This window comes from Malaya genurostris, chromosome 3 (assembly GCF_030247185.1).
Source record: "Malaya genurostris strain Urasoe2022 chromosome 3, Malgen_1.1, whole genome shotgun sequence".
Lineage (NCBI taxonomy): Eukaryota > Metazoa > Arthropoda > Insecta > Diptera > Culicidae > Malaya > Malaya genurostris.
In genome coordinates this window covers 210,534,689-210,562,315 of record NC_080572.1, presented here as the reverse complement: position 1 = coordinate 210,562,315, position 27,627 = coordinate 210,534,689, and the positions used below count along the sequence as shown (strand labels likewise).

At 36.7% G+C, this 27,627-nt stretch overlaps 1 protein-coding gene across 4 annotated transcripts; it reads left to right on the top strand.

Annotated features, from left to right (window-relative positions):
* The first annotated feature begins 1,694 nt into the window (after positions 1-1,694).
* Positions 1,695-27,215, top strand: LOC131434685 (deformed epidermal autoregulatory factor 1-like). 4 transcript variants are annotated; one of them, XR_009230379.1, is made up of 6 exons: positions 1,695-2,157; positions 13,783-14,449; positions 14,516-15,109; positions 15,328-15,560; positions 21,667-22,060; positions 22,130-27,215. XR_009230379.1 is itself a non-coding variant. In XM_058601676.1 (5 exons), the coding sequence occupies exons 1-5, from the start codon at positions 2,089-2,091 to the stop codon at positions 21,835-21,837; spliced, it is 1,734 nt and encodes a 577-aa protein (XP_058457659.1). In that variant the 5' UTR covers positions 1,695-2,088; the 3' UTR covers positions 21,838-27,215. The 4 variants fall into 4 exon arrangements, 3 of the variants coding, with proteins under 3 accessions (XP_058457659.1, XP_058457660.1, XP_058457662.1); XM_058601676.1 differs by having other exon boundaries at positions 21,667-27,215; XM_058601677.1 differs by lacking the exon at positions 1,695-2,157 and adding an exon at positions 2,285-3,317 and having other exon boundaries at positions 21,667-27,215.
* Positions 27,216-27,627: the final 412 nt, after the last annotated feature.

The following is a 27,627-nucleotide window of genomic DNA, read 5'->3' as shown; positions in this document are numbered from 1 at the left end:
TCTTTGAAAAACAGCTGATTTATGCTATACATAGCTTTTTAAAAATTGTACTAACAGTTCGGCTGAAAAGTTCGTATCGTTTAATAGAAACACACATTTTTTTGCCAAAATTCGTTTTTATTATTCAACATAATTGCCATCAGAGGCGATACAGCGATTATAGCGATCTTCCAACTTTTCGATACCATTTTTGTAGTACGATTTGTCCTTTGCCTCAACATAGGCCTCAGTTTCAGCGATTACCTCTGCATTGCTTCTAAATTTTTTACCAGCGAGCATTCTCTTGAGGTCTGAGAACAGGAAAAAGTCACTAGGGGCCAAATCTGGAGAAGACGGTGGATGAGGGAGCAATTCGAAGCCCAATTCGTTCAATTTCAGCATGGTTTTCATCGACTTGTGATTGTGAGCTCACGCGGCACCCATTTTGAACAAAGCTTTCTCATATCCAAATATTCGTGAATAATATGTCCAACGCATTCCTTTGATATCTTTAAGGTGTCAGCTATCTCGATCAACTTCACTTTACGGTCATTGAAGATCATTTTGTGGATTTGTTTCACGTTTTCATCGGTAACAGCCTCTTTTGGACGTCCACTGCATTCATCGTCTTCGGTGCTCATATGACTAGTACGAAATTTTGCAAACCACTTACGAATTGTTGCTTCGCCCGGTGCAGAGTCTGGATAACACTCATCAAGCCATTTTTTGGTATCGGCGGCACTTTTTTTCATCAAAAAGTAGTGTTTCATCAACACACGAAATTCCTTTTTTTCTATTTTTTTTTCACAATAACAAAAGTAGCTTTACTCAAAATGCAATATCCCACAAACTAATAATCAGACAGCTGTCAAATTTATACACGTATCTTTTGAAGGTTGGTACTAACTGAAAATGGTATGGATTTAATTTTAGTGGCGCCCTTTCATAGAAACGATACGAACATTTCAGCCGATATGTTAGATTGGATATCGATTCTCTGTGTCACCATGATCGGTGATTCAAAGTACATTGCGCTGATTACCATATATTTGAGCCTCGACCAGGAAATATTCTTAGTGTCAGTAGAATCGTAGTATGTACTAACCATAAGATACAATAGCAGTGATATCTATTGAAAGAGAAGGTCAGTTTCCGCATAGGAATTTAGTACCTCAATTTTGCTTTGCATTGTCTATCATCTTATTAACTTTACTTCGATATGACTGTTTCGAGAATAGTGTATTAAAAATAGAATTAAAGTTATGAGAATAAATATACAGTAATGATAATAATAATAAACTTAATAATAATAATAATATGTATTCCAAAAATAAAAAGCATTAATTTATATTCCTATTAACTTAGCAGCATCACAAATAAAATCAAGTCATACTAATTCATTATTCAAAATTATCGACCTTGTAAAACTCAAAGCTAGAAAAAACAATTGTAAGATAAGATATGAAATATTTAATGTAATTAAATATGAAATAATAAATAATATAAACAAATATGATTGCAGTCGTAGTTTCAGTTATTAAAAACACATTTTGTAAAAAAAACAATAGCTTGTAGCGTTTTATATGGAGCGCCCCTTTATTCTGTGACTTTTACCATACGCACTCGAAAACAAAGCACAATTCCAACATGAATGTATTAACACCACTACACCAAGTACCGTTGGATTGTCCAATATGATACAATTCATTCAATCTAACTGGCAACGCTGTATGGAAGAGTGGTTGATTGCTGCACTTTTTTTTCTCTACGTCAGTATAGTTAACCATCGTCTTCGTGCAAGCAAATGGCATACAAAGAAGGCCAGCCACATTCGCGTAGTAAGTTTTGTAGTGGACTAGAGCAAAATTAGGGTCGTCGAAACGAACGCGTACTCGTACACATTCTCGCTTTGGTCGTGTCAAAAAGGCGAGCTTTTCCCGTATTTTTTCGCTTGTTCCGTCTCGTCGCCGTCGTCGTCGTCGTTGTCGTTTTCATCGGTGTGGTGAGTTCTACGGATATTTTATCCGCGCGCTCCACGATCGGGAGGCAATTAAATTATCGCTAGCTACATCAACAAAACTCCGTTCGCGTTCCCGAAACCCGAAAAAGATGGATTCGGAAATTCCGGAACTTTCCGACGAAGCCGAAGAACATGTCAAACTTGAAAATGGCGATGAGGTAATCAATGCACGAGCACTAGCAACCAAACCTGAGGGGAAATGGAAAAGTTGCGCTGCTTCGTTCCGCAACAATTTTTTGGAGGTCTGCCGCTGAAATTCTAGTAATGAATAGTGAAACATTCTGTGTATAGTGTAAAAACGGGATTTCCGAAGGATCTGCAATGATCGGGGATCGATGTTTTGTGCAATTCGCGTGTGTATTGGGTCACACGGGGAAAAGAGAAAAAAAGTGGACGTGGAAAAATGGTGCGCCGCGCGTTGGTAGTTGTGTCAGTGCGAACGAGAGGAAAGCAGTCGGTAGATCGACATCGCGACACGAAAATTCCTCCATCATGTGGGCCCCATTCGGGAACGACGAAAAGTGTTGCCAATCGACGTGTATTGTGCGAAATCGATTTTTTGACATATCTAGTATATGAAATGTGATCTGTGCGAAACACAACATTAAATGGAACCATAAAGCCAACAACAGCTCAAAACGATAACGAATTTCTACTTTTCAAATTACTAAATCAAACCAGTACATTCAGGCGAAATTGTGTATTTTTATAGATCGTTAGTAATCTTACGAAATCAATTTCTGTGTATCATAAGAAAGCGTTTTATAATTCTACTTTAATTAGCCTGATTTTACAACTGGTTTGAATAAAATAGTCGTAAGCTCAATATCCTGACATAGTGACATTCAAAACTGATTTTCTGAATGGGTTCCATTATTGTTCGAGCGTCCATTATTCTTTAAATATGTAGAGTGCCGCGGTGTATTTACTGATCAATGAATTTATTCGCAACGACCAAGGAAATGTTTCGTTCCCAAGTCTGCATATAAAACCCACACCAAATTTAGTGTCGAATAATGTATTGTGTACGAACACAATGTATTTGGCAACTTTGCCCTACCGGAGCCATTTTTGATTTTCGTTTCGCTGTCGCATTCGGTGTTCACGATTTCGATAGATGGCTACGAAGTAGCCAACATCGGTCGATGGCCACGACGACGTATGCGCTCTGAAACTGATGCGTGTGAGCGAGAGCGCATTGAACGAGCACGACCGAAAATGTTATGGGAACAATCTGTGGATGTGTGTTGGATAACGCGAAGAAGGCCGTGATCTTTCGTTCTTCACTCCGAGTGTCCGAGATATGGGAGTCGATGATGTACGAATATTTTTCAAAGTATTTTTGTTTACATTTTTTATGTTCGATGGTCGGTTTCTCGTGATTGCGCTACATCTGTTTTCGAAGCTCTTCGGTTTGTTCCTGCCACTGAACATGTGGCGATGGAAACAAATAAACAAACCGAAGTTCCGATTGAACTCGGTTTACCGCCGAGACGAATCCGTTCGGCCGCTAGTTTCCTATAGGAATTTTTGTTTACATTTTTAAAAGTCCTTTTCGTGGTTGAAAGCTTGGTTACTACTTCATGGAAAAGCGAACAATCCCTTTTAGTCAACAAGGTTACTAAATTGTTGAAAGTCGAGCAAAGTGTAACAGCTTTCGATTTCTTTTTCGGCATATGTATTAGTATTGAACTGTATTTTTATTGTGACCTACAATTTAACGTAAACCGATGTAGGGGAGTACGGAGAAAATGGACCACACAGTTGGATATGTGCAAATAGTAACCCGGGTCAAAGATACAGCAACGTAATAGAAACAATTCTCGATTAGTACCGAGTTTACCCCGATTTCTTCTATTTTGTTTCGCGAAACACACTGTACAGATAATTCGAAAACGGAGCCGCAAGCCAAGGTAGTCGACTTAGTTTTATAACAAATTTGCATATGCACTGAAATAGATTTCTGTGAGCATGAGCCCCATGCTAGCTAGTAGTGAGCAACATTCAATGAAATGTCTTGTTTTGTGTACGAGTTATAGTATAACAAAACGCTCGAACAAACGGCCTGCCACATGAACATGAAAGTGACAGCAAACTGGTATAATAATAGGAGAAACTTAAAAGAGTATTGGCAATATTGTTCCAGTACGGGTGTCGCAGTTAAGTAATCCCTAATCATAGTCAGTCGATTGATTGAATAGCAATCATACTCTGTGTATTAAACTTATTCTGTAGTTATGTTCTTGTTGGCCACAGTGCATAAAAATGTCAATCTCTGCAGATTGATGACTGTTTTTAAATGGCGCTCAGCGATGTCTGATTTTTTTCATGTAATCGATTATCTTATAATCGATTACTTGTTCGAAAGCTTGATTATTGTCGATTAATCATGTTCGCTAATCGATTAGTAGTGGAAAATATTTATAATTCAGTTTCAACGGGAGCATTTTAAATAATAGGGGAAAATAATGATCAAAAAAGTTCATTTCATTATCATTCAGTTCAAGAGATTTTCAAAAAAAACTCAGTGACTGGAAGAAATCACTTTCGAGATTTTCATTCACGAAACAAATATCTACAATAATCGGAAGCTCGAAGTTCACAAGAGATTTTTTCTGTTGGCGAAACTTGACGAATTTTTAACCTTTACGTTTTAGTTCGACACCGAAGTGATTCGTGCAAGATTTAATTATTATATTTTCATCATAAAAAAAAACTTCAGAATAAATTCGGAACTGAGAAATAGTTTTCAATGCACGTAGGTCGGTCGATATGAACAACAAAAATTTTGTCCTGGAATAATGATTATAGCGACGAAAGGCTGCTTTAATTCAAGCTGGTTGATTACACTGCACTATTTAGAATGAACCTTATAAAACGCTATTTAGCATGAAATTTGCCGGTTTCGAACACACAGCAAGCGCTGCGTTTAAACTGGCGTAGCGATAGCCTGCGCTCCTGTTACTTCCGCGTATGATGTTCAAGCTAAATTGACTAATATTTTTTAATCAGCTGCATAGCATGCTTTATGATTGTTTTTTTTTTCAATGTTTTTACTATCATTATAACTATGATTAATCACAGCACTTTCTGCTTTCATTGATGAAATTACCCCACCACCAAATAAATTTTGAATACATCACCACTTATCAATAGAACATCAAATTTCAAAAGCTCAAAATTGAGCACAGGAAGGTTCAGGTTTGTACAATTGATTTTTTGTTATATGATATCAGTTTCAGTGAGAATCGCGTTTGCAAATAATCAGTACTGAACTTTTCTGCAGTAAGTTTTCTGATCGATGATTTTTTTGTCTGAAAATCACTTGTGAAAAAGTTCTTTCGAAATTCTGGTTTTTTCCCAATACTGAAACTTAGTCATTTCATAATATAAGCAATAGAATGCAAAGTAGTACGCATGAATCTCACCTTTTTGTAGGGATGTTAGAACGATAAAGTAAATCTGAATCAATAGAGCACAAAGGGTTCTTGATGTCAACAGCTACTCGATTGATTAAAGTACTATACATCTAAGCTGTGCACGGTTGTGTAACATAAGTATTTACAAACTGTATGTCTTTATCGAGCGAATTATTTTTTCTTGCCTTATTCGATCGAACACTTCGAAATACGATTTCCCACTACACCTTCAAGTAGGCACAATAGGAAGAGCAGTTCCACCGATTAAAAAAGATTATAGTTAACCTAAGTTGATTACAGATAAAATACCAATCAAAATCTAACAATCAACTGGTTATGAACATTTTTGAATCTTGAAATTTAAATTTTAGAAAGTAATTAGCCTTGATCATCTTACATTACCAGCCAAATTTTATTTTCCCACTTTAAATAAAATCATATCGATCAATTCGATTAGCATTCGTGCTACTAATCGATTACAAGCTCTCGAATATTTCTCCCAATAAATCGATTATTTTCGGAAATCTTAAAATTTAACAAAGTTATTATTTAAACAAAAAAAAAATGATTTTTTAGATTACACCTGATCTAGACGTTTCAGGCATTTCTAAGGCATTTGGAATGATAATTTTTTTAGTTATTTTTCACGGATTTACTAAGTTACCCGTTTTTCTACGTGGATTTGAGAAGCTACGCGGTTTTTTAGGTGAATTTCCGAAGTTATGCGAGGTTTTGGCGTGATGTTTTTTAAGCAGTCCCCAAGTAAAAATTTTCTTAAAATCTCCCTTGCGTACGATTTTGCACGCATGAAGCGAGCTCGAGCGCATTGCTGGGCTGCTCAAAGCGCCTCTATAGGCGAATTTCTACTTGGTGATCACAATGCCAAACAACCGTTAAATTTCTTACACACACTGAAAACTCTACTTGACGTCTGTTCTCTGTGTTACGTAGAACCTAATGACACTAAGAAGAGATTGAGATGTGAAGAGGTTATCGAGAAAGCTTCCATGAAAGAAGTGCATCGACAAAGGATTATGGGTTGATGTTGCGGATAATTTAGATCAGCCTCATAGGGTTGCGCGAAACAGTTGCGAATCGACAATTCCACTGTGTCTTGTATGGTAAAATCGTTCAAGGATACCTAACCGAATCGGCAGCCGTAAGAAAATGAATTCGACCCCGTGAACGCAAGGAAGATGAGGGATTACTTCAAGTGCAAACCGAACTTTCCGACTCGGGACGTAGCCAAGAAGGAAATTTCATTTGTTTGGTTCGTTCGGATAACTGAACCAATAATTAGAATAATAAGGTGGGCAGAAAGCAGCACCGCGAGTGGTTTGTGCAGCCGAAATACAAAGTCATGGTACATTACATGTAGTACATTAAAGCAAAGACATCATATTAACAAGATATCCAGCTGTCACATTTCCCGAACAAATCATTGGCAACATCCTTTTTTGCGAGCACGGCACCCTCAAGCGAGTCCGCATCGAATCTCGTAGATAGAAGTAGGGGAGAGAAATGTCAAATTTGTGCGCGCCAAAACAGCAGCACTGCGCACTCATACAATTGACATGATATGTTGAATGTGATGCCGTGCGATGGCGTTGCTGAACTGAAGATTGAGATCGCTCCAAGCTGACAGGGTCTGATTAAAGGGAACTGCTGTCTGGAGTTTTTCATCGGCAACTCCCGCCCGGATGTTCCGAAGAAGAAGTCGACAAATTTACCAAAATTTTCTTGGTGTGTTAGTTGTATTTGTGCCGGAGGAGGCAAATCCACCAATCTCTCCAGAAATCAGAGAAGGTTTTCATAAAGGACTAGGATTTTAGGAAAGGGTGGAGGAAATTGTGTAACAGCGACTGAGGCCAACGTGCGGCAATTTAGTCTAGCAGAGGAAGTTGAATAAACTAACTTTGCAAAACCATAGCTAATATGCTTTTATGTGTTCCCTGTGAATTTCAAAATTTTCTGACTTGAAATGAGTATTTCGTTATCACTTTCTTCTGTAGCAGTTTCATCGAATACAGCCTTCATGTAGTTCAAAGAATATTGAGATTACGAAAATCGAAGTGAACTCAAGCTCGTTCGTCGGTAATGAACATTTGGTGTGAAGGATACTTAATTTTTTTGTTGGTATGACATCTGTCAAACATATTTAATACGTAGTTTGTTACTTATGTATTTAGCACTAAGTGTTGCTCGGTAGATTTGACGTTTCCATCATGAAGTTTGACATTTTTAATCATTACCATCTTCAGAACATGCTGTCATTTGAGCGCTATTTGTTTTGTGCGCGAGTTGAAAATTTTACCTCAGTAAAAAAAATAGAATTAAATCGTAAACATTTTTGTGCAATGATTTATTACGATTTTTTGTCGTGGATTATCAAGACAAGAGTGATCCAATCAACTTAGTTCGACTTTTGGCAATGTAGCACCATCCTATGCGACTGTAAAAAAAAACTGATATAACGAATTCAAAAGTAGTCTTAGTTCGCTTGCCAATAAATTAAAAAAAGGTTGTCTTAAATCAGTTGTTTTGCCAGAAACCATCGATGCTATGAATAATCTGATAATGGAATATCGCCATGTGACGTACCGTGAAATGGAGGCAGCCTTGGACATTAGTGTGAAAAGCTTATGTGTTATTTTGCATGAACATTTTGGTCCAACGTGAACAAAGGATACCACATAATTTATTTTAGTAAAAAATACATAACTAGGCGTTTCACTTGGTTGATGCTTCTTTAAAGAAATGTTTCCGTTTAATGATGGCTTTGTGTGTTCGGTACTATTCGATTCTACTATTACTACTTCATCAGTTCTTCCTAACAATATTGGAAACGATTCTAAATTGTGAAGAAAACCATTCTTCTTTGAATAAATTTTGAGTTATTCCAGTGGAAACTAGTGTTAGTTATCGAAATATCTTTAACTAAAAGAAACATTTCTAATATTCAAACGGCATTTTGAAAGAATTAGGTTACTGTCTATAGCAATACAAGAATTTCACTGCAAATATTTTTGTTTCGAACAATCAAAACTAAATATATCTGGATTGGTTGGTGTTGAATTTTTGTACGCCTCTCGGAATAGAAAAAAAAAATCCTGCAGGTGACGGATTGGTGTCTTTTAACTATTGCTTAGTACGTGTCAAATATGAAATAGGCAATAAACTTATAAAACCGATACACTGAAGAAGGATGTAAATAACATTCCAAAATACGTATCTGTATTATAGCGTTTGATACACTTTTATGAAAATCGTGACTTTGTGAGAGTATAATGACGTGACATATTGGAATTAAACGGAACAACAACAGTATTTTTATTGAAATAGGCGATAGTATCCATCAACAACATAAACGTATAACATTAGACTACCATTTTCAAGAAGGATTAATATCTTTATTTTGAATAACATCCAAATTTCCTAATAGGAAACCTCTAAGTCTCTTGTTGATTCCTGTCTCAGATGTCACCATTAACGTGAAATACTTCATCCATGCATATCTTTTACATTGCGATGGCGTTGCTGAACTGAAGATTGATTTCGCTCCAAGCTGGCCGTGTCTGGTGATAGGTAAGACCATCGACTTACACGCTGACTATCTGGGTTCGATTCCCTTTTGCGTTTCTCAAAACGCTATTGTTGCTTAGTTTGTTTTTAAGGAGTCTGACTGTCCTTTTCTGTGACTTTGACCCCATTTATCACATGAGTAAAATTGCATTCATACAAAATTGGAACAAAAATTGTTGGTGAATTGATTAAATAACGGAAGCCCGAACTCCTTAGGAACCGTTCATACACACTTGGAAAAATTTGCATGCACATAAAAGGAGCGTTACGATTCACTTACATTCACAATTCAAAACATGTATAGATAAGTCATATCGTTAACTTCACAGTTAGTTTACCTGAAGCTTACATCGATACAGACGCAAAATTTATGTTTACATGTTAATAGTAGATGTAATATTGTGTCATCACCGAAGAAATTACGTCAAGCGTAAATTTCATTTTTTCTAACCACTTAGACTGAAATTTTTCATTTTTAAACCTACAATTTTCTTTCAATCAGTGATAATATAGCTGGATCAAACATATTATCAGGCCACGTTTTTTCAATTAAAAATGATTGAAATTTTGATTAGTAGCGAGCAGTGTCATATTTTCTCTGCTAAAAATCTCCGGCATATCGGATTTCCCTGCCATAGACGACGGTTTTGAAAGAGTAAGTATATTAAAGGGACAGTATGCAAAAGCGAAACTGTTGGAAGCACGCGAATTTATAAATGGAAGCGAAATTATAGCTAACGTTTCAGTTCTACGCGTAGCGTCATTTCGCCTGAGAAATTGACACTGCCCCAGGATAAATTTTGAGTGCTTATGATTAATTTCTAATTTATATAAGATGAACTCGATTGATAATGATAAAACGTTTATCGTTTCAACCGAAACCGCAGAACGGTAGAAACTTAACGCTATAAAAACAACTGCTTGCATACAAAACTTGAACACAAGCTTGGCGAAGAGAAGCCTTAATATCGAAATCTGTATCGCAAGTATGTACAAAGATATAATTGCATACATTTGGGATATTGGTGTAATTTCGTCGGCTATAAAACAAATACAAATCAAGAGAAACAATGTTCGGTGTTGGTTCCAAATCAAGACCAATCTAAGCAAACTCTCGTGCAATTGCGGATTCAAAACAGTGACGATTGATTGAACTGTTTGATTGTAGATCACTAGAAATTTTGGTTGCCTTGTTCCACATCAATGGTTCGAACAACCCCATGGGGCTGATCCTTGTATTTTTTTTTTTTTGAAAAATCTGTATCCGGCGCAAAGATCGAATACGTGAATACGAATAAAACTGGCGTGTCTCTTTCATAAACATCCGAATATCGATAATCGTTCATATTAGTTGATTGATTGTGTGAATTTCGCAATTTTTCTTCTTCGCTTTCAGAATTGTTACGATGTATCACTTCTAAAATACGACTTATTTACGACAAATATAGTTAACCAAACAATTGAATAAAGCGGAACAGCAATTCATTCGCAAATTCATTTAAATATGAAAAATGCACGACAATACGTTTGTCATCTAGGTTCGCTGTATTAAAGTGAAGAATTAGTGGGACATTAATGTCAAAGACTTACTTGTCAAACCCGTCCGGAAAATAAAACAAATTATATAACGATTTAAAAGAATATCATCAAACCGAAAGCCGCCATTTTGAATTATACGCCAGCGTAATATTTTAGAAGTATGAAAGAATTTTGTCAGTTTTATTCGTATTCACGTCCACCAGTTATGTCTTTGACATTACCTACCCGCCTTTTTCGTAGCTTTAAATACTTAGTGGAGGAAAACTGCATAATTCGTTTGAAAATAGTTTAATGGTTCTAAAAAGAATCGATTTGTGGAATTTATCCGATGTTTACAACTGTTGCCTTTTTTCCTGAGTATTTTCTACCATCATTTGTTTATCTACACCAGAACCTGAATTCTTCACAGAATTTAGGAACTAAACGCAAGAGCTAAATTCGGAAGCTGGGACTGGCTCAAAATTCAGGTTCGGAATCTAGACCAAGTAGAGTTTCTAGAACTGCATTATGAACTTGAATTCCGAACCTGAGTTAATGAATTGAATTCAATTCCGAAATATAGTTCTAGAATCCAAGTTCCGTTGAGTTCTCAATTTTGCGAATCTGAATATTTGCGCTTTAAAACTGAATATAGAAATTTAATTCTGAAACTGAATTCAGGAATTTAATTCTGAAACAGAATTCAGGAAATGAATTCTAGTTCAGAAGTCAGATAAAAACTTCAGGTTCGGAGTTCAACTCAATAATTTAGCTTCAGAATCCAGATCTAAAAGTCATATTTTGACCCAAAATTTAGAAGTTCAGTTCTGGTTTTGAATTTCGAACATGAATTAAGGAACTAAATTCAGCTCCCGAATCTAGTTGAAAAACCATTTCCAAAAATCAAGTTACAGAATGCAGAATTAGGATTCAGTTCCAGAATCTTGTTTTTTAATCGAAACCTATATTCTGGAACTGGAGTCCAGTTTTTTAATTCAGTTATAGAAACCATGCCGAAATTCAGTTGCCGAATCCAGATCCAACATTCAGAAGCTGAATGCGATTACTAATGATCTGTTGTCGCTACTGCTAGGTGAGAACTACTCGTCACGACGTCCGAAAAGCGAATGAGTGCACGACCTGAGCGTTTGAGGCTTTATACAACGCAGAATGTCTGTTTTTTGCTGCTGTTTGTGGAAGCTCCGTCCTTACCACGACGTCCAGTTCCGTGTCAAGTCCAAGAAGAAATGATCGATTTTTTATCATGATTTTACTACATGGAATGGGAAGTCCCGGGCCTAACAAAGGAAAAGTCGATTTTTTACCGCGAAAACTATTTTATTCTTCAGTATAAGCTCCATCCAGAGCGATACACTTGAATCATTTCAATATTTTGATGTCCTTTGGAAAAGGCCTCCAAAATAGGCTTCCGTTTCTGAAATGACTACAGCAAATTTATTTCTCTGGACTAACGTTTTCAGGTTTGAAATAGATAATAGTCGCTGGGGGTCAGGTCTGGAGAATACGGGGGATGGTGAACCAATCCGTACCGCAAATCATTCAATTTCATCGTTGCTTTTATTCATATATGCTCTGGTGCATCTTTTTCCATAGCTTGATGAAAACTAGAACTCGTCGGACACGATCAGCTGTTATTCAAACACTAGTGGATGGATTGTCATGAAATTCGATATTAGGCCATCTAGAGGCTTGTTCTCAACAAAAATATGCACGGTTCGAAACTAAAACACACTGCCTTTTCTGTGAGAGGCCCGGGACTTTTCATTCCATGTAGTATACTTGACCAGTTGAACATCGGGACTGATATGTGCCTGACTATCTCACAACGTGATAAGTTTGCCTCATTGTTTCCAAAAATTTAAGAAAACCTAATTTTTGAGTTATTTGTGGTTGTCTCGCACTGTTAAAAATTTAATTATAGTTCATCATATTTCTAATAGCATGGTGAAAGAATTATATTGTTGCGTTTAATACAACTCGAAATATTCACGATTAAGTTCTGCCCATTCTTCCACAGGGCGAATGTTGAAAAAACGCCTCAAGTAAAGTAAGACCACCACCACCCTTTGTCATACCAACCTAATTCAAAACCGAAAATCGGTATTTATCTGTATGGACAGTGAATTATTTGAATTTTGTCGAAAATCTGTATTTGGCGGAAATATCTATCTCGAAAAATCAAACATCGATTTAGTGAGGAAACTGATTTTGCGAGCAAAAAAAAGAATGAAAATTGAAATATCGGTATTTTGAGGGAGAATATCTGTATTCCTGTATCGAGTACAAAAATCGGTATAAATACCGATGAATCGGTATAGTTGGCAGCGCTGGAATGGCCCCTCAACCAGCGCTCTAAATACACTGAAAATAATTTGCACGCTAGCATCATGTGCAAAACATTTGAACTATCATTACTTGTAGAACACATGAAATTCATAAAAATATACACTTAACTCATAAAATGAGTGTAAAAACTGTTAATATTTAGTGGAAATCATGCTACATTAATGTGAAATGCACATCAAAACGATAAAATATATCGTTACCTCTAGATGAATTTCATATGAATGTCACATTGTTTTCAATATAGATTTCAATTGAAACACGGTTGAGCGAATCAAGTGTTTTGCACATGCAGACATTTGAAGAGTTTAGCACATGTAGTTCGATTCAATAGCAAAACACATCACATCCAAAGGAAAAACTCATCAATGCTAAGTGAAAAATAATCTGACCTGGCATCTTAGTGAAATTGCACATGAAATCTTAAAACAAATCGCTTTGGTTGGAAGTGCTGCTTACATATGAATCGACCGTGCAAATTTTTATCAGTGTATAATTACACTGGCACTGATGTAATTTCGTCGGATAAAAGCAAATATAAAATAAGGCGAACAGAGTCTGTGTTCTCGGTTGACATGTTTGTGGTTTTTCAAATTTTCACACGAAAACTAAATGCTTTGTATTGTAGATCGATCAAATGTAATGCACAATACTTAATAGAAGACTTTAATAGAAAATATCAAACATTCAAAATTTTGGCGACCTTGGTACTATCAAAAATAATCTAATAACGCGATAAAAATAGGAAAGAAAATCTATTTCGTTAGCGGCAGACCTCCAATAAAAACCTGAAAAAAAAAACTAAAAAACTGTTCACGTGTTTTGCCTTTTATCAATGAAATCAACACGAGGGCAGTTCAAACGTGAACTTCAATGCATTACTAACAAAAATATCCGTAGGTTGCCTTACCTCCTCGAACGCGTCTCGTTACCACAGCCGATGTACAGTCGGGTAATACGGTTGTCCAGGTGCCGGTTTCGCTACCCGTAGGAACACTGATCGGCGGTACAACGTTCAATGTGCTCACTCATGATCAAATCCAGCACTTCAAGCCGATGATTTGTGTGGATAACAATGGTTTTGTGTCGGGAAGCACCGTTGTGGGGGACCTGACGGGTGATCTCAAGCCAACACATATCGTGATCCAACAGCAAGGATCGGACCAACAGCAGCAGATTAACGCTGGACAAGACGAACAGGATCTCGTGGACCAGCAGCAAATACAAGCACAGTCGCATTCCCAGCAGCAAGAATATCGCATAGAAACCAATAACCTGATTGATCGACTGAGTAACCTGGATGTACTGCCGGTACGATGTAAGACATCAACCGGTGACCTGTACAAAGACCGTCTCGGGTCTGGAGGGCGTGGGAAGTGCATCAAGCATAAAGACGTCTGGTACACTCCAAGTGAATTTGAAAATATCAGCGGTCGAGGCTCGAGCAAAGACTGGAAGCGTTCGATACGCTACGGTGGGCGCAGTTTGCAGGCACTGATCGATGAAGGAATCCTGACGCCACATGCCACCAGCTGTACCTGTTCGGCTTGTTGCGACGACGAATCTGGTAAGTTCAACGGAAAATCCTAGAAAACTGTTTCTAAGTACGGTTCTATATGTTTTCTAATTTCAGCCGCTTCTGGCCCTGTTCGACTGTTTACACCTTACAAGAGGCGGCGACGCAATCAAATTGAGCCAGATCAAGCAGAGAAAAAGAAACGAATAATTGTAAATAACAATACTAATACTAGTAATAACAACATCCACATCAACAACATCAGCAACAGTACGCTCAGCAACACCAGTACCACGACGGCAACCGTCAATCAGCAAAACACCACCGTTAGTCATCAACATGTCGTTCAGCAGCAACAACAGCAGCAGCAGCAACAACAACAACAGCACCACCACCAACAACAACAACAACAGCAGCAGCAACAACAGCAACAACAAGTCCAACAACAGCATCAGCAAGTTCAACAGCAACATCAGCAGCAACAGCATCAAGTCCAACAGCAGATCCACCAGGCGACGGCAACCATTAATGCAACGCCGATAATCACCAACAACACTAGTACAACTACAACTACGACGACGGTTAAAGTTGTACAACAAGAGCAGCAAGAGATTGAGAACGAAATGGCCATAGCTACCAAAGAGGAACCATGGCAGACTTTGACCGAAGGAATCGAAAGTGCCACAGAGTACGTCGACCAGACGACACAGTGTAAGTGTACTCTAAAGCTGGAGGTAATGGCCACAACAAACCACATTACCACCCCACATACACACACAAACATTGATACAAATATTTTGCAACGTGCGCTGTATGTTATTGTTTTTGCTAACTACTTGTGGGAACCCAATAAAATGCAGTGCATCCCTCTCTCAAACGTATCTGTTCTAATGGTGTTTGTTTTTTTTTTTTTTGCTTCTCCATTTCAGTGGTTGCGGAAGCCAATTTACCCTTTGAAAACCTGAAATCACTTTGCTCCCAGGTGGTCAAGGCGATGCAAGAAATGAAGAAATATATCGGTGAAGCCCGCGAGATTCATACCCGGCAGCTGGAGCGATTACAGCGCGAACGAGATGCTGCCATTTTGACTGTGACGCAGCTAGAGGAACAGAACAACATCAGTAGTCAATTACCACCCGGATCGGTTCATGCTAACAAAAAGGTACGGTTGAGTTCAATGTGATTATAGTAGAGATCTAAAATCAATTCGGTTTAGCCTAAATCTCGGTGATTGTGTTGCAAGAATCTTGAAAACTTTCAAGTAATTTTCAATCGAGTCGTTAAATAAGGATCTAAATTCACAACCTAAGCGCGCATTTCACAATGTAGCAATGTCTGGTCTGTTGCTATTTTCGATTTTCGTTAACGACCTTTTCCTACTGTTACCACGACGCTCTCATTAAATGCTTCGTTGTGTGAACTGTGCAAGATTTCACTTCGCATTCACAATTGTGATACCTCGCTATTTGATAAGACGGAATCAAATGAGAATAAAAAGTTGACCTGCTAAAGAACTGTGCGAATTACAACAGGTGAACATTGTGAATATGTTTACGCAGCCTTGGTCTGTAAGCTCGGAAAAAAAGCCAACGGACTTCAAGTTCTCTGTGAAGAATGATGCACGGAATCGGCTAAGTGAGCCAAAAAAAAACGTCCGCAGCGTATTTAAAAGTCTGTAAACTTTGATGATTTTCAAAAGTCTGACAAAAAAAACTGCCACAAAACCCTGGCATCTCTAGCTGACACCAGCTTTTAAATGGAAGAAAATAACTAGTTCTTTGAGATCGATATTGGGTTCTCACAAGAACAGTGCTGTCGCATTTCTTTCGTGCTAACAAGTTCGAGTTCATATTATTTGAATGCAAAGCCTCTGCTAATATATCTACCTACTGATTCTCTCTCGATAATAATAACGATGAAAAAATTTCAACATGTGTAGGGCGAATGTCGTTCAAACCAAATCGGCATTTGGCAGATGGAATTCAATGAAATGTCGCAGTTCTTTGGAGTAAATTTATTGGTTTTAAAAACTTTAAAAGTTATTTATGGTTGTCTCATACCACTGAAAGCTTTATCATAGATCGTTGATAATATTTCAAATGACCTGAATCAAAAATTATGTTGTAACTTTAAGTACAACAAGCGATAATAACGATCAAAAACTCACAGAGGAAAAAATTTGAAAAGGCTCCAGTGTTAAAAACCAAGAAAACGTGAAAAAAATCCAGTATACTTCAAGAAACCGAAAGTTTAAGAATTTGTGTAATTTTGTTGCCTGGTTCTGAAAACAACACTGATTTTTTACATGGTTATTATCATCGTGAAACGAACTCGATAAAATTCAAACTTTTGTTTAATTTCATTGTTTTTTTTTTTTTTCTATAAAATGCTTTCACGTCCAACATGTTTTCTCCATCTCTAGGGTAATTTATGGAGACCATCCGTAAAAAAAAGATCTTCTCCTTTCATTGACATGCACTCATCGAGTTAGAGTTGCTCAGCCAGTGCGTGTCCCAGGTGGTAATCAGAAAGTACCAGATCTGGTAAACACAGTGGGGTATGATAGAAGTTTCCAATCAAGCGAAGAAATCATTTCTTTGACCACTTTAGCTAGATGAACAGAAGCGTTGTCATACTGCAGAATGATTTTGCCATGTCTTCGAGACCATTCCGACAGTTTTTTATAATTATTACGTTCTTCAAGTTGATCATTTGTTGAAGGTATTAGCTGTTTCACCAGGTTTTGTAAACTACTTCCTTCTGATTCCACCAAACGTATAGAATGGTTTTATTTTACAAAAATCTGTAGTTCCTTCAGTTTATGTGAATCCCATTTACCAACCTTTTGAATTTTTTATCCCATGGCTCTCAAGCAATCAGAAATTGCTTGCTGAATGACATTCATTTTGTTTTTTGTGTTTGTGTATCATCTTCGTTCAATAACGATTGTAGTTCGTCATCTTCCACCGATTTTCGGGCGAATTTAACGTTCTAACCAGCGTTCACTTGTCGGGGATGTCGTAATATCGACCGAATCATTGAGTAAGCGAGAAATTTTTTACCGATTAGCTTGAACATAATATTAAACTAATCGAATAGTTTTAAAAATTCAATAACAATGATCGAGTAATTAATCGAGTAATCGATTAATAATTCAGAAACCTGTTTTAATCCATCTAGTGGTTCCGGAACCGGAAGTAGTATCCACAACAAATTTAGGAATTTCGTATGAAACTGAAAGACTTTTCCTTTGAACGTATAAATTTGTAAAAATCGATTTGGCCATCTTGAAGGAAAGTGAGTGAGATCCTTTTGCAGTTTTTAATCTTCATTTTCAATTCATCCGAACCCGGATTCAGATGGCCGGTATAGCCGAAGTTGGTTTGTTTGCCAGCAACAAATATGTCTTAAAAATTGGAACAGTTTTGAACCTAGTTAAACCTAGACAAACGAAGCGAGCCTGCGTTTCTGTTACTTCTGCATATGTAAGTCAATCTAAACAGCATGAATCAGCAGCATAAAACATGTAGTAGGATTATTATTTTGATTATTATTATTAACATCACTACACCACCGACACGGTATTATTGCACTACCGGATGTGAAAATTTCATATTTTTTTCAAAACAATTGAATTCATTGACATTTGCTTATTCTTTCGGTCGTACTGATCATAAAATAGTTATAATTTTTATCAACCGAAGCACCGTCTTTTACCAATATTACACACTAGCAGCAGATATCCGTAACCGTTTCGTTTTCTTCGTAGCGTGTACGAAATAGAACAAAGCACGCATCGTTTGTTTTGTGTTTTCTTCTTCTTTTGGTGTGGTACATATTGTCATTCTATATGGCGATCTGAAAACTTTGACAGTTATCGTCCTGTAACTGCGGAACCGGAAGTCGGATCCGGATGAAATTTAACAGTAGCTTTAATGATAATATGAGCTTTAATTCAATTCGAGATATGTGAAAATCGGTTCAAGCATCGCAGAGAAATCGAAGTGAGTTATATTTTTTAAGTTTTTCTGCACCACTTTCGGTGCTTCTGGAACAGGAAAAGGGAGGTCCAGTAGTGCCGAATTATTTTTTTAGGAAACTACAAGAGCTTTCATTCGAATCTTAGTTTGTGAAAATCTGTTGAGCTGTTTCAGAGAAAATTGAATGCACACTTTTTCTCTAATTTTCACATATTACTCTGTAACTCTGGAACCGGAAGTTAGACCCAAATGAAATTCAATAGCTGACTTTGGAACCATAAGACCGTTTATTTGAATCTTAGTTTGTGAAAATCGGTTTAGCCATCTCTGAAAAAAGTGAGTGCATATTTTTATCATTTTTTGTGCATATCATCCCATATCTCCGGAACCGGAAGTCGGATCGGGATGAAATTCAATAGCAGACTATGGGACTATGAGACTTTTTCATTTGAATCTTAGTTTGTGAAAATCGGTTCATCCATCTCCGAGAAAAGTGAGTGCATATTTTTGTTACATACATACACACATGCACACACACGGACGAACACTCACACATACACACACGGACATTCGCTCAGTTCGTCGAGCTAAGTCGAATGGTATATGACATTCGACCCTCCAGGCCTCGGTTAAAAAGTCGGTTTTCACAGTGATTGCATAGCCTTTCTATATGAGAAAGGCAAAAATCGATTTAAATTGAATCCAATAGTTTTAAATAGTTTGTGTCTAACACGTGAATCAATGAGTCCCGGTACTAACTTTTCTGGAAAAAGTTAACTTTATTCATCAACATAGTCCCTCTCTAGAGCATCACAAACAGTCCAACGATTCTCTAATATTATAATACCATTCCTGTTCCTGTGTTTATCTTTTACCTAGAAATAAGCGTTAGTTCTAGCGATGACTTCCTAGTTGCAGTAGAATTTCCATTGAGCATTTTTGAGGCCTCCTAACAGGTGGGGGCGAAATCCGGTGAATATGCTGGGTGCGGCAGCAATTCGAAGTCCAATTCATGCAATTTCGCCATTGTTATCGTTGCTGTTTTTGGGCCACCGTAAGTAAAGTACTGCACACCCTGTGATCAAAAACGTTTTGGTGTTTTTTTTCTCGGTTTCCGGTGTAATTACCTTATTTGGACGGCTTGACATTTCTGCATTTTCAGTGTCAGTACAAGCCCGTTTAAACTTAACATATTACCGACAGATGGCTGTTCGTTTCAGCAGAGTCCCCGTAGCTCTTTTTAAGCCATTTCTTTGCTTGCACTTGCTTTTATCAAAAAGCAATGATGAATCAACATACGAAGTTGTTTCGAAGCCATTGTTTTGAGAATGTCTAGACTACCGTCGTTCACTGCACCTCGTGGAACATACATCAGAATGTCATGAATTTTTGGCAGGTCATAAAAAATAATACTCAATACTTTGTTGGCAACTGCTGCGAAGCATTATGGAAAGCCAAAGTTCTTTTTTTTTTTATAAGCGACCTTTTAACCGACGTGTCATTCGGGTTCGGCCAAGGTTCTTGAAATCAACAATACCATTTACTTTATTTTCTTTGGTCAAAGAGCAATTTGTTAAATGCAGTGGAAAGAGAATTTTTCAGATTTGTTTGTGGAACTCTAACAGAATATTGAAAACTGTAGATTTTTCTATGACCAACAATGTTGAAAGACTGCGACATTCCGCAAAGAAATCAGATTAGGTATCGAACTAATGATTAATAAAATTGCACTATTAACTAAGCTCACTAGTTTACGGTTAATAATTTTATATTTTCCATGGAACGACTTTGTTATCTTTGCTTTCATAAACTTTTTCTTGATCCGATTATCGATTCCGTAGTTACAAGATGATAAATGAAAAAAAAAATAAAATTCAAGAGTGTGATTGAAGGATGTAAGTAGAAGTTAATTTTTGATAACAATTCAGTAAATTTTTCACGTCTTGTTTCAGTTAATGATCACACAAACTTACTTCGGCTATACTGGACCCTAGTTTCCGGATACTGAACACAGACTTAGATTTAAATGAATGTTGGAAATTTCACACAGTCACTTGAAGTGAATCATCCAATGATTTAGAATACCGGGTCAATATTCATGAACATTTTGGAAATAAAGGGTGATTTTTTCCTGGTATCTTTTTGGCAGCACTGGTTTTGACAGATCACGAGTGAATCGTTTCTTGTGTCATTGTCAAACATGTTTAATTTGGTCTATAATTTAAGTATGAATCATCGATTGATCTATAATTTAATAATGAATAGGTGCTGGCAAAGTTGGAGGAAGATCCACGTTTTTACTGAAAAATTGTGTTCAACGACGAAGCTCATTTCTGGTTGAATGAATACGTCAACAAGTAAAATTTGTGCATCTAGAGTGAAGACCAGCCAGAAGCATTGCAAGAGCTACCAATGTGTCCCAAAAAAGTCACTGTTTGGTGTGGATTATGGGCTGGTGACATTATTCGTGAAATACCGGCCGATATGTTGGAGAGAGTGTGTCAAAGTTGGACCTTGCGTATGGTTCATCTAAAGTGGAGCCGCGGCCAACATTTGCATGAAATCATCTTCAAACATTAAATTATATTGATCGTTCTATCGATTCCAATGAAGATTTTATCAATTTGTTCAAAATTTTTTGTGTTTTTCTTGAAAATCAAATCCTATACTGCTAAAAATCACCCTTTATATTGTTTTTTCAAGTGGTTTAATGGAAGGTTTCCATAGTAAGATCATGCAAACGTACTTCTATATCACAATTTCAAGTACACTGGAATACTGTATTTCACGTTCTCGTAATGCACATAGTGCACATTGTTTTTGATAGCGAATTCAATTGATTTTCCCTTTGTAGTGGATTGAATGTTCATAACACTATTAGTTTTATTCAATTGCAACAAATAGTTTTTGTTAGCAACTTCAGGGTTCTGCTCAATAACCAAATTTTAGATAAAGTGATTCTAAATGGTTTCCAAAAAACACTTACAATTTACTGAAAAGTACATCTACTCACGAGTAAGTTAACGGTTGAGTCGTATTGATTCAATCCAGGCTAAATGTTGTTTAACTAAGTTTAGCTCGCTCGAAAAATTTGAATGTTAATTATATTATTTTCTATTATAAACGTCAATGAGAAAGGCACATTTGTCATCGTCACTGAACTGATGGCCGATCGGATTATTCTTTTTAGATGGAGAATAAGCTGAGTGTTTTGGCATTAGGTGCATTTTTTCAAGCAGAGCACTCAAAACATATTCTACAATAACATTCCCATTTATATCATTTCAGTGCGCCAATTGTAACCGGGAAGCACTGGCAGAGTGCTCGCTGTGCCGGCGGACACCGTACTGTTCAACGTTCTGTCAACGAAAAGACTGGATCACTCATCAAAACGAGTGCGTGCGAAGTACGCAGGAAGCTACCCATCAGATCATGTTAATAGTGGACGAAACCCAATAACCTTTAATTTTCTAATTGCGATCGGTGCGAGCTGGAAAACGAAATATCGTTCAGAAACCGCTGAAAGACAGTCCCCCTGGTGGCTCAACCGTAATCGAAGCTGGTGTGTAATTGAAGGGGATCAAATTGCGCCGCCGATCAAACTAGCAAAAAGCACTACGAATTACGGTCGCAATATTGTGAGATGATCAACGGACGTGTTGCGTTGCTGGCCGGAGTAATGGTAATCCTGAAAACTATTTTTATATTTAAATAGTATAAATCTGAAGTTCTTTTTTTGTAAATGTGGAAGTCGGATCGAACTGGATTCACGTGGAAGGGATTAACTGATGGATGCCAAAGAGCATCTTCTCCTGTTCGTAATAGAACTTTTTTTGTTTTTATTTCACTAGGCAAATGCGGAAGTACATATATTTAAAGAGTAAAGTGTGTATTTAAGGACCGAAAAAGTTAGAAGAAACTTTATTTAAAAAATAACGGACATGAAGAATAATAAGAGATAACAACTCTTAAATGTTTTATTTTTGTTTATTGTTTTATTTTTGTTATATCACATCATTGTTTCAAACATTATGTTCGATTGTTATTGTTGTCATTTTGTTCTGTTATGATTTCCGTTATACCATATGGAATGGGAAATCCCGGGCCCAACAAAGAAATAGTCGATTTTTTACCGTGAAAACTTTTTTTATTCTTCAGTATAACCTCCATCTAGAGCGATGCATTTGACCCATCGGCCCTCCAACATTTGGTGCCCTTTGGCAAAAAAACAAAGATTTGTCAAGGCCTTCAAAGAAGATTTCCGTTTCTTCAATGATCTCAGCATACAACGAAATTTTTTTCCCGGAGAAACCTTTTCAGGTTTGGAAATAGTTATTAGTCGCTGAGGGCCAGGTCTGGAGAATACCGGGGATGGTGGACCAATCCATACCGCAAATCATTCAATTCCACCGTTGCTTTTATGCATGAATACGCATTCTACTATTCTATTCTATTCTCGTCTTTTCTATAGTAGGCCCGGGACTTTTCATTCCATGTAGTACTGTTAAAAAAACGGATACATCAACTACTCGATTAGATTGTTCTCAGATTCTGTTTCTAAAACGAATAAAATTATACCAACCACCAAAAAGATTAAGGTACCCAAAATTATCAGAACTTCTTCATTAAAGAATATTAGAAAGAGTTAGATCTGCTATATCTAACTAACGCATAGACTCAAAGGATAAAATGGAAATATGTGTAGTGCATATTTGACATTAATTAAGCTTTTACGCCGCAACCCGTTCTTTTTAGACTGAATCTAGACAATTTGGCAGTTGTTCTAATGAGAGTATCACAATGTTCAGTAAATTATTCTACCAAACTTCGCTAAACGGATGCGCTCTCCCGAAATAACTACAGACGCCCATACACGTTTAATTATACTCACAGTTTTCCGCCATTCTGAGACGAAATTCTTTACGATTCATTAATGAAAAGGATTCAGGTGCAACAATTAATTTCTAGTCCCGATGTGAACGATGAAACGCCATTTCGCCGAACGACATTTCGACGAATTAGTCATTTCGTAGAAAGCTGTTTCACATAACTTAAGTTTCACTTTTTTCAAACAAGATAAAAACGACAGTTAATACATACTACACTGTGCATTCGAGTCTAGTGGTCTTTTAAACAAGATCGGCTGTTTTACTGCCTAACGCTTCGAACACTGATTCTGCTCTTTAGGTAGGGAAATATTGAAATTACGATTTTCAGACGAAGAAATATGTTCCTCGTCTGAAAATCGTAAGCCCCGGAAAATTCGACGAACTCACGCTCACAAACCTGTAGCCACCTCGTTAGCACGGTTTACTCAAAGTTAGGTTCCTGTGCCTTTGCTAAGTCCGAACAAGCGGTAGCGAGGTCAGACAGCACACGACTACAAAACGATACGGCAAAGACGCATTAGTCATTTTTTTCACTAGCGCCCAGTTAACGGAAACGAGCTGCCAAATTTTGTCTGGTAGATACACCAATTATTTTGTATGTAAAATTAGAGCAACGTGCAAATGGCAAGGGGCCTTTTCGGTAAAATGGCATCCGGGGAAATGACACTAACGGCGAAATACCTCTGCCCCCGTTGAAACACTTCTGTTCTGTATTTCGTTCGAGTTCGTTTGTGGTATATGACACGCCGCCCACTCGGTTTTCACAGTGATTACATAACCTTTCTATATGAGAATGGCAAAAACTATAACCTTTCTCTTGTCATTCAAATAGTCTCATCAAAACATACTTTTTTCATAGATTCTGACACGACTTTAGGCTAATTTTTGGCCCAAATTCATATTCGCATCCCAAAAGCTGCTTTCAAACAAACTTTATTTTATTTAATTGTTCAGCCATTGCTACGAAATTTAAGTCAAGATGAAAATCTTTATATTGGTGCGACCGTACAGCTTAAACGCAGCGCGCTGATAGCAGAATCGATGACTATCTCGAGCTCGGTAAAGCAAAACGCTGAGACAGATCGACAACACACAAGTTTGCTGATTGTTCAGTAATCAATATTATGATTTCCTAGATTCGTCTAAAATATTTACTGTTTTTATGGCAAAGTGTATTTTTTTGCCGAAATTCGGCATAACTTTTTGCTGAACTCATCAGTGAATGACGATTATGCCGGAATCAGCAAATACGTTTGCCGAAATTTTGAAATATGTGGTAGCTTTTGCCGAAATTCGGCAAGACAACTGTCATTTACGCTTTACATTTTCGCTTGGAAGGAAGCAGTTATTTTCTGACGTAATATTTTACAGAAGTTTTCCTATGACCACTCGTAAAAATGAAGTTTATATTTTGGAAGTAGTCCAAAAGGAAGATGTGAGAATCTACTATCTTTTCAGTGAGTACAATAACTAAAAATTGTTATTATTATTTTTACGTTTCGTCTTTGACTCATCAGTGCAGAGCAGTTCAAATTGAACTGCGTAGTGCTAAACTCGGCAATTCAATTTGAACCGCTAAGCAGACGTAAAGTTTCTGCTATTTACAGAACACTTTTTGTTTTGCAACGGAGTGCAATGTCTTTTCTGACGTACCGAACGAAAACGTGTTTCGACTATTTCTGGCCGATGCAGGTTTGGTCATTTAGGGGTTAGCCAAATTTTGTGCTAGGGCACATAACCATTTTTATTATTTTTACGTTTCGTCTTTGATTCATCAGTGCAGAGCAGTTCAGCAGTTCGGCACGTCAGAAAAGACATTGCACTTCGTTGCAAAACAAAAAGTGTTCTGTAAATAGCAGAAACTTTACGTCTGCTTAGCGGTTCAAATTGAACTGCCGAGTTTACAACACTAAGCAGTTCAATTTGAACTGCTCTGCACTGATGAGTCAAAGACGAAACGTAAAAATAATAAAAATGGTTATGTGCTCTAGCACAAAATTTGGCTAACCTACAAATTGTTATTTATAGAAATCGCCTTACATAGCCTGCTTTTACTGTCAAGAACTTATTACGGGATTTACTGTCAAGAAGTTATTACGGAATTTGATGAAGGTGTTTGCTCTCTGGTCCGGAGGAGTATCGAAATCCCTATTGAATCGGATATGTTCACTGTGATTTGCGTGAAATGCGAGTCAACGGATGAACTATTTTTAATTTTTGATTTTTTAATTGAGTACTACCGGTTACAAATTCATTAACCTTCTTTTTTTGCATCTTTTGTATTTTTTCACGTTTATACTAGAATAGAACGAAACCTTAACCACACATTGAATATTTATAATTTCGATAAAATAGAACTGACTTTTTTGTTTACTTTCAATAGCTGGAATCTCGGTAATTGATCAATTCTTACTTGCTGGACATACAGTAAAAGTTTTGGCGAATGTACAGTAAAATTTTTATTTACAATTTAGATAATAACAGACGTTTGTCAAACTTGAGGTTGCTGAGACTCCACAATTTTATCTGCACCAGCGTAGTGCAATATAAAAACGGAAACATTACAAATTGCATGACTCAACAAGGAATGTAGGGTTTTTAGAATTATTCGATTATTAATTAATCGCATATAATTTTCCAACAAATCGAATATATTTTTTATCGATCGATCGATCATCCGACATCCCTCGGGAATCACTCCGAGTATCGCTTTACATCAGTTCTCGCTTTCACTGTAACGATTTGCAATTGAGTCGGGTATGGATGACGATATTTTATTTTTAATCAGATACGGGTCGGGATCGGATTAAACAATTTGAATTTATAATCGAACGGGTTTCGGGTATTCAACCCCGAAAAAAGATTTGCGGGTTCGGGTAAAAAATTTCATATTGTTTTTGGGTACGGGCCGGGTTTGAAAAAAACTCCGGGTTCGGGTTGCGTACGGGTAAAGATTTTTTATTTTCATTCGCATACGAGTCGGGTTCGAGTTTCAGAATTTACATACTCGACTTTCTCTTCTACGCTGATACATTCCCATCACTATTTTATTGTTTCACACTTGTTCTACCTTGGAAACTTTTGAAAAAATTAAAAAATCAATCTTTTCAGTCGAGTCGAGTAGTCACTGTATCCAAAATGAAAATCGGATTGTATAAAATTTTACGCAATAATATCAAACGAAATGAACCGACTAGATAATTTACCTTCGATTCGCAAATAAAGACATACGCAAAATAAAAATTCAACTACACTGTTGTACTTCCAAGAATATAAAAGATACGTGGTAGCTATTGAATGGTGCCATAAAAGCTCGCTCGTAGTAATTAATTTTAAACTTTTTTTTCTGTTTATATTCGATTATTTTCATTTATTCGTCGAACTATTAAAATTTCTTTGAGGTTTTACAAACGAAAAATGTTCTACAAACTGTTATCTATTTTGTAATTTAATCGTGAATTTTATCTTCGAGATTCAATCACAGTATGAGATCTTTGTGTTTTTCATCATCCTGCTTGTGTGTAACAAAGTTTGAAACGAAACTTCTCTTAGGTTTACGAACGAGCATACGCAAGGACAATGCATTCGAGAATTTATAAGCAGTAGGCAAACTAGCACAAATCGGAAGTATTCTCTAACACGAAACATCTAGAAGATGAGTAAAGCACTTGTATCAATTTCATTAGAAAGAACGTAAATTTAATCAATATATTTAAAATTTAGCATCTATTGCGAAAGATTCGATTGATGAAATTTTATAAAACTTCGAATTAGGTGAATAAATGTGTAAAACTTATAAGTAATTAAGAAATAAATTGCGAATTACAACCAATACATAAAATTACCAAATTTTCTATGTGAAATTGTGAAAATAGTAAAGAAACTTGATAAAAAAAACTCTTTAGTATAAAAAAAAAAAAAACAAAGTAAGGGCTAGATGTACGTAAACTAAATATACAATTCTGTGTAATAAACTTGGTTTTCATATTAGCAAATCATCCGAAACTTCTTTAATTCTTAGTTCAGAGTTGAAAATAAACATTATAATCATTGGTACCTGATCGTTCGATCGCGCACACAGACATTTTTGAATTTAGTGTCAGAAAGAATTAAATGTGAAGGTTAACGGTACCCCTATTCATCTCAGCTCCCCAACTCATTTTACATGAATGAAACAATTCTGAAAAATTCTGCCAGCACTGTTTGATTGTTTCATGGCTCTTGGTCCCATTGACCATCCAATTACCTCTAGCGACACCAGGATAGTCCCACGACAAAAGGGCAAATGAAAGCCTCTCTTTCTTTACATTCTCTTTCGATAATTACGGAGCCATTATTTCAATTTCGTGAAAGTTTCCAG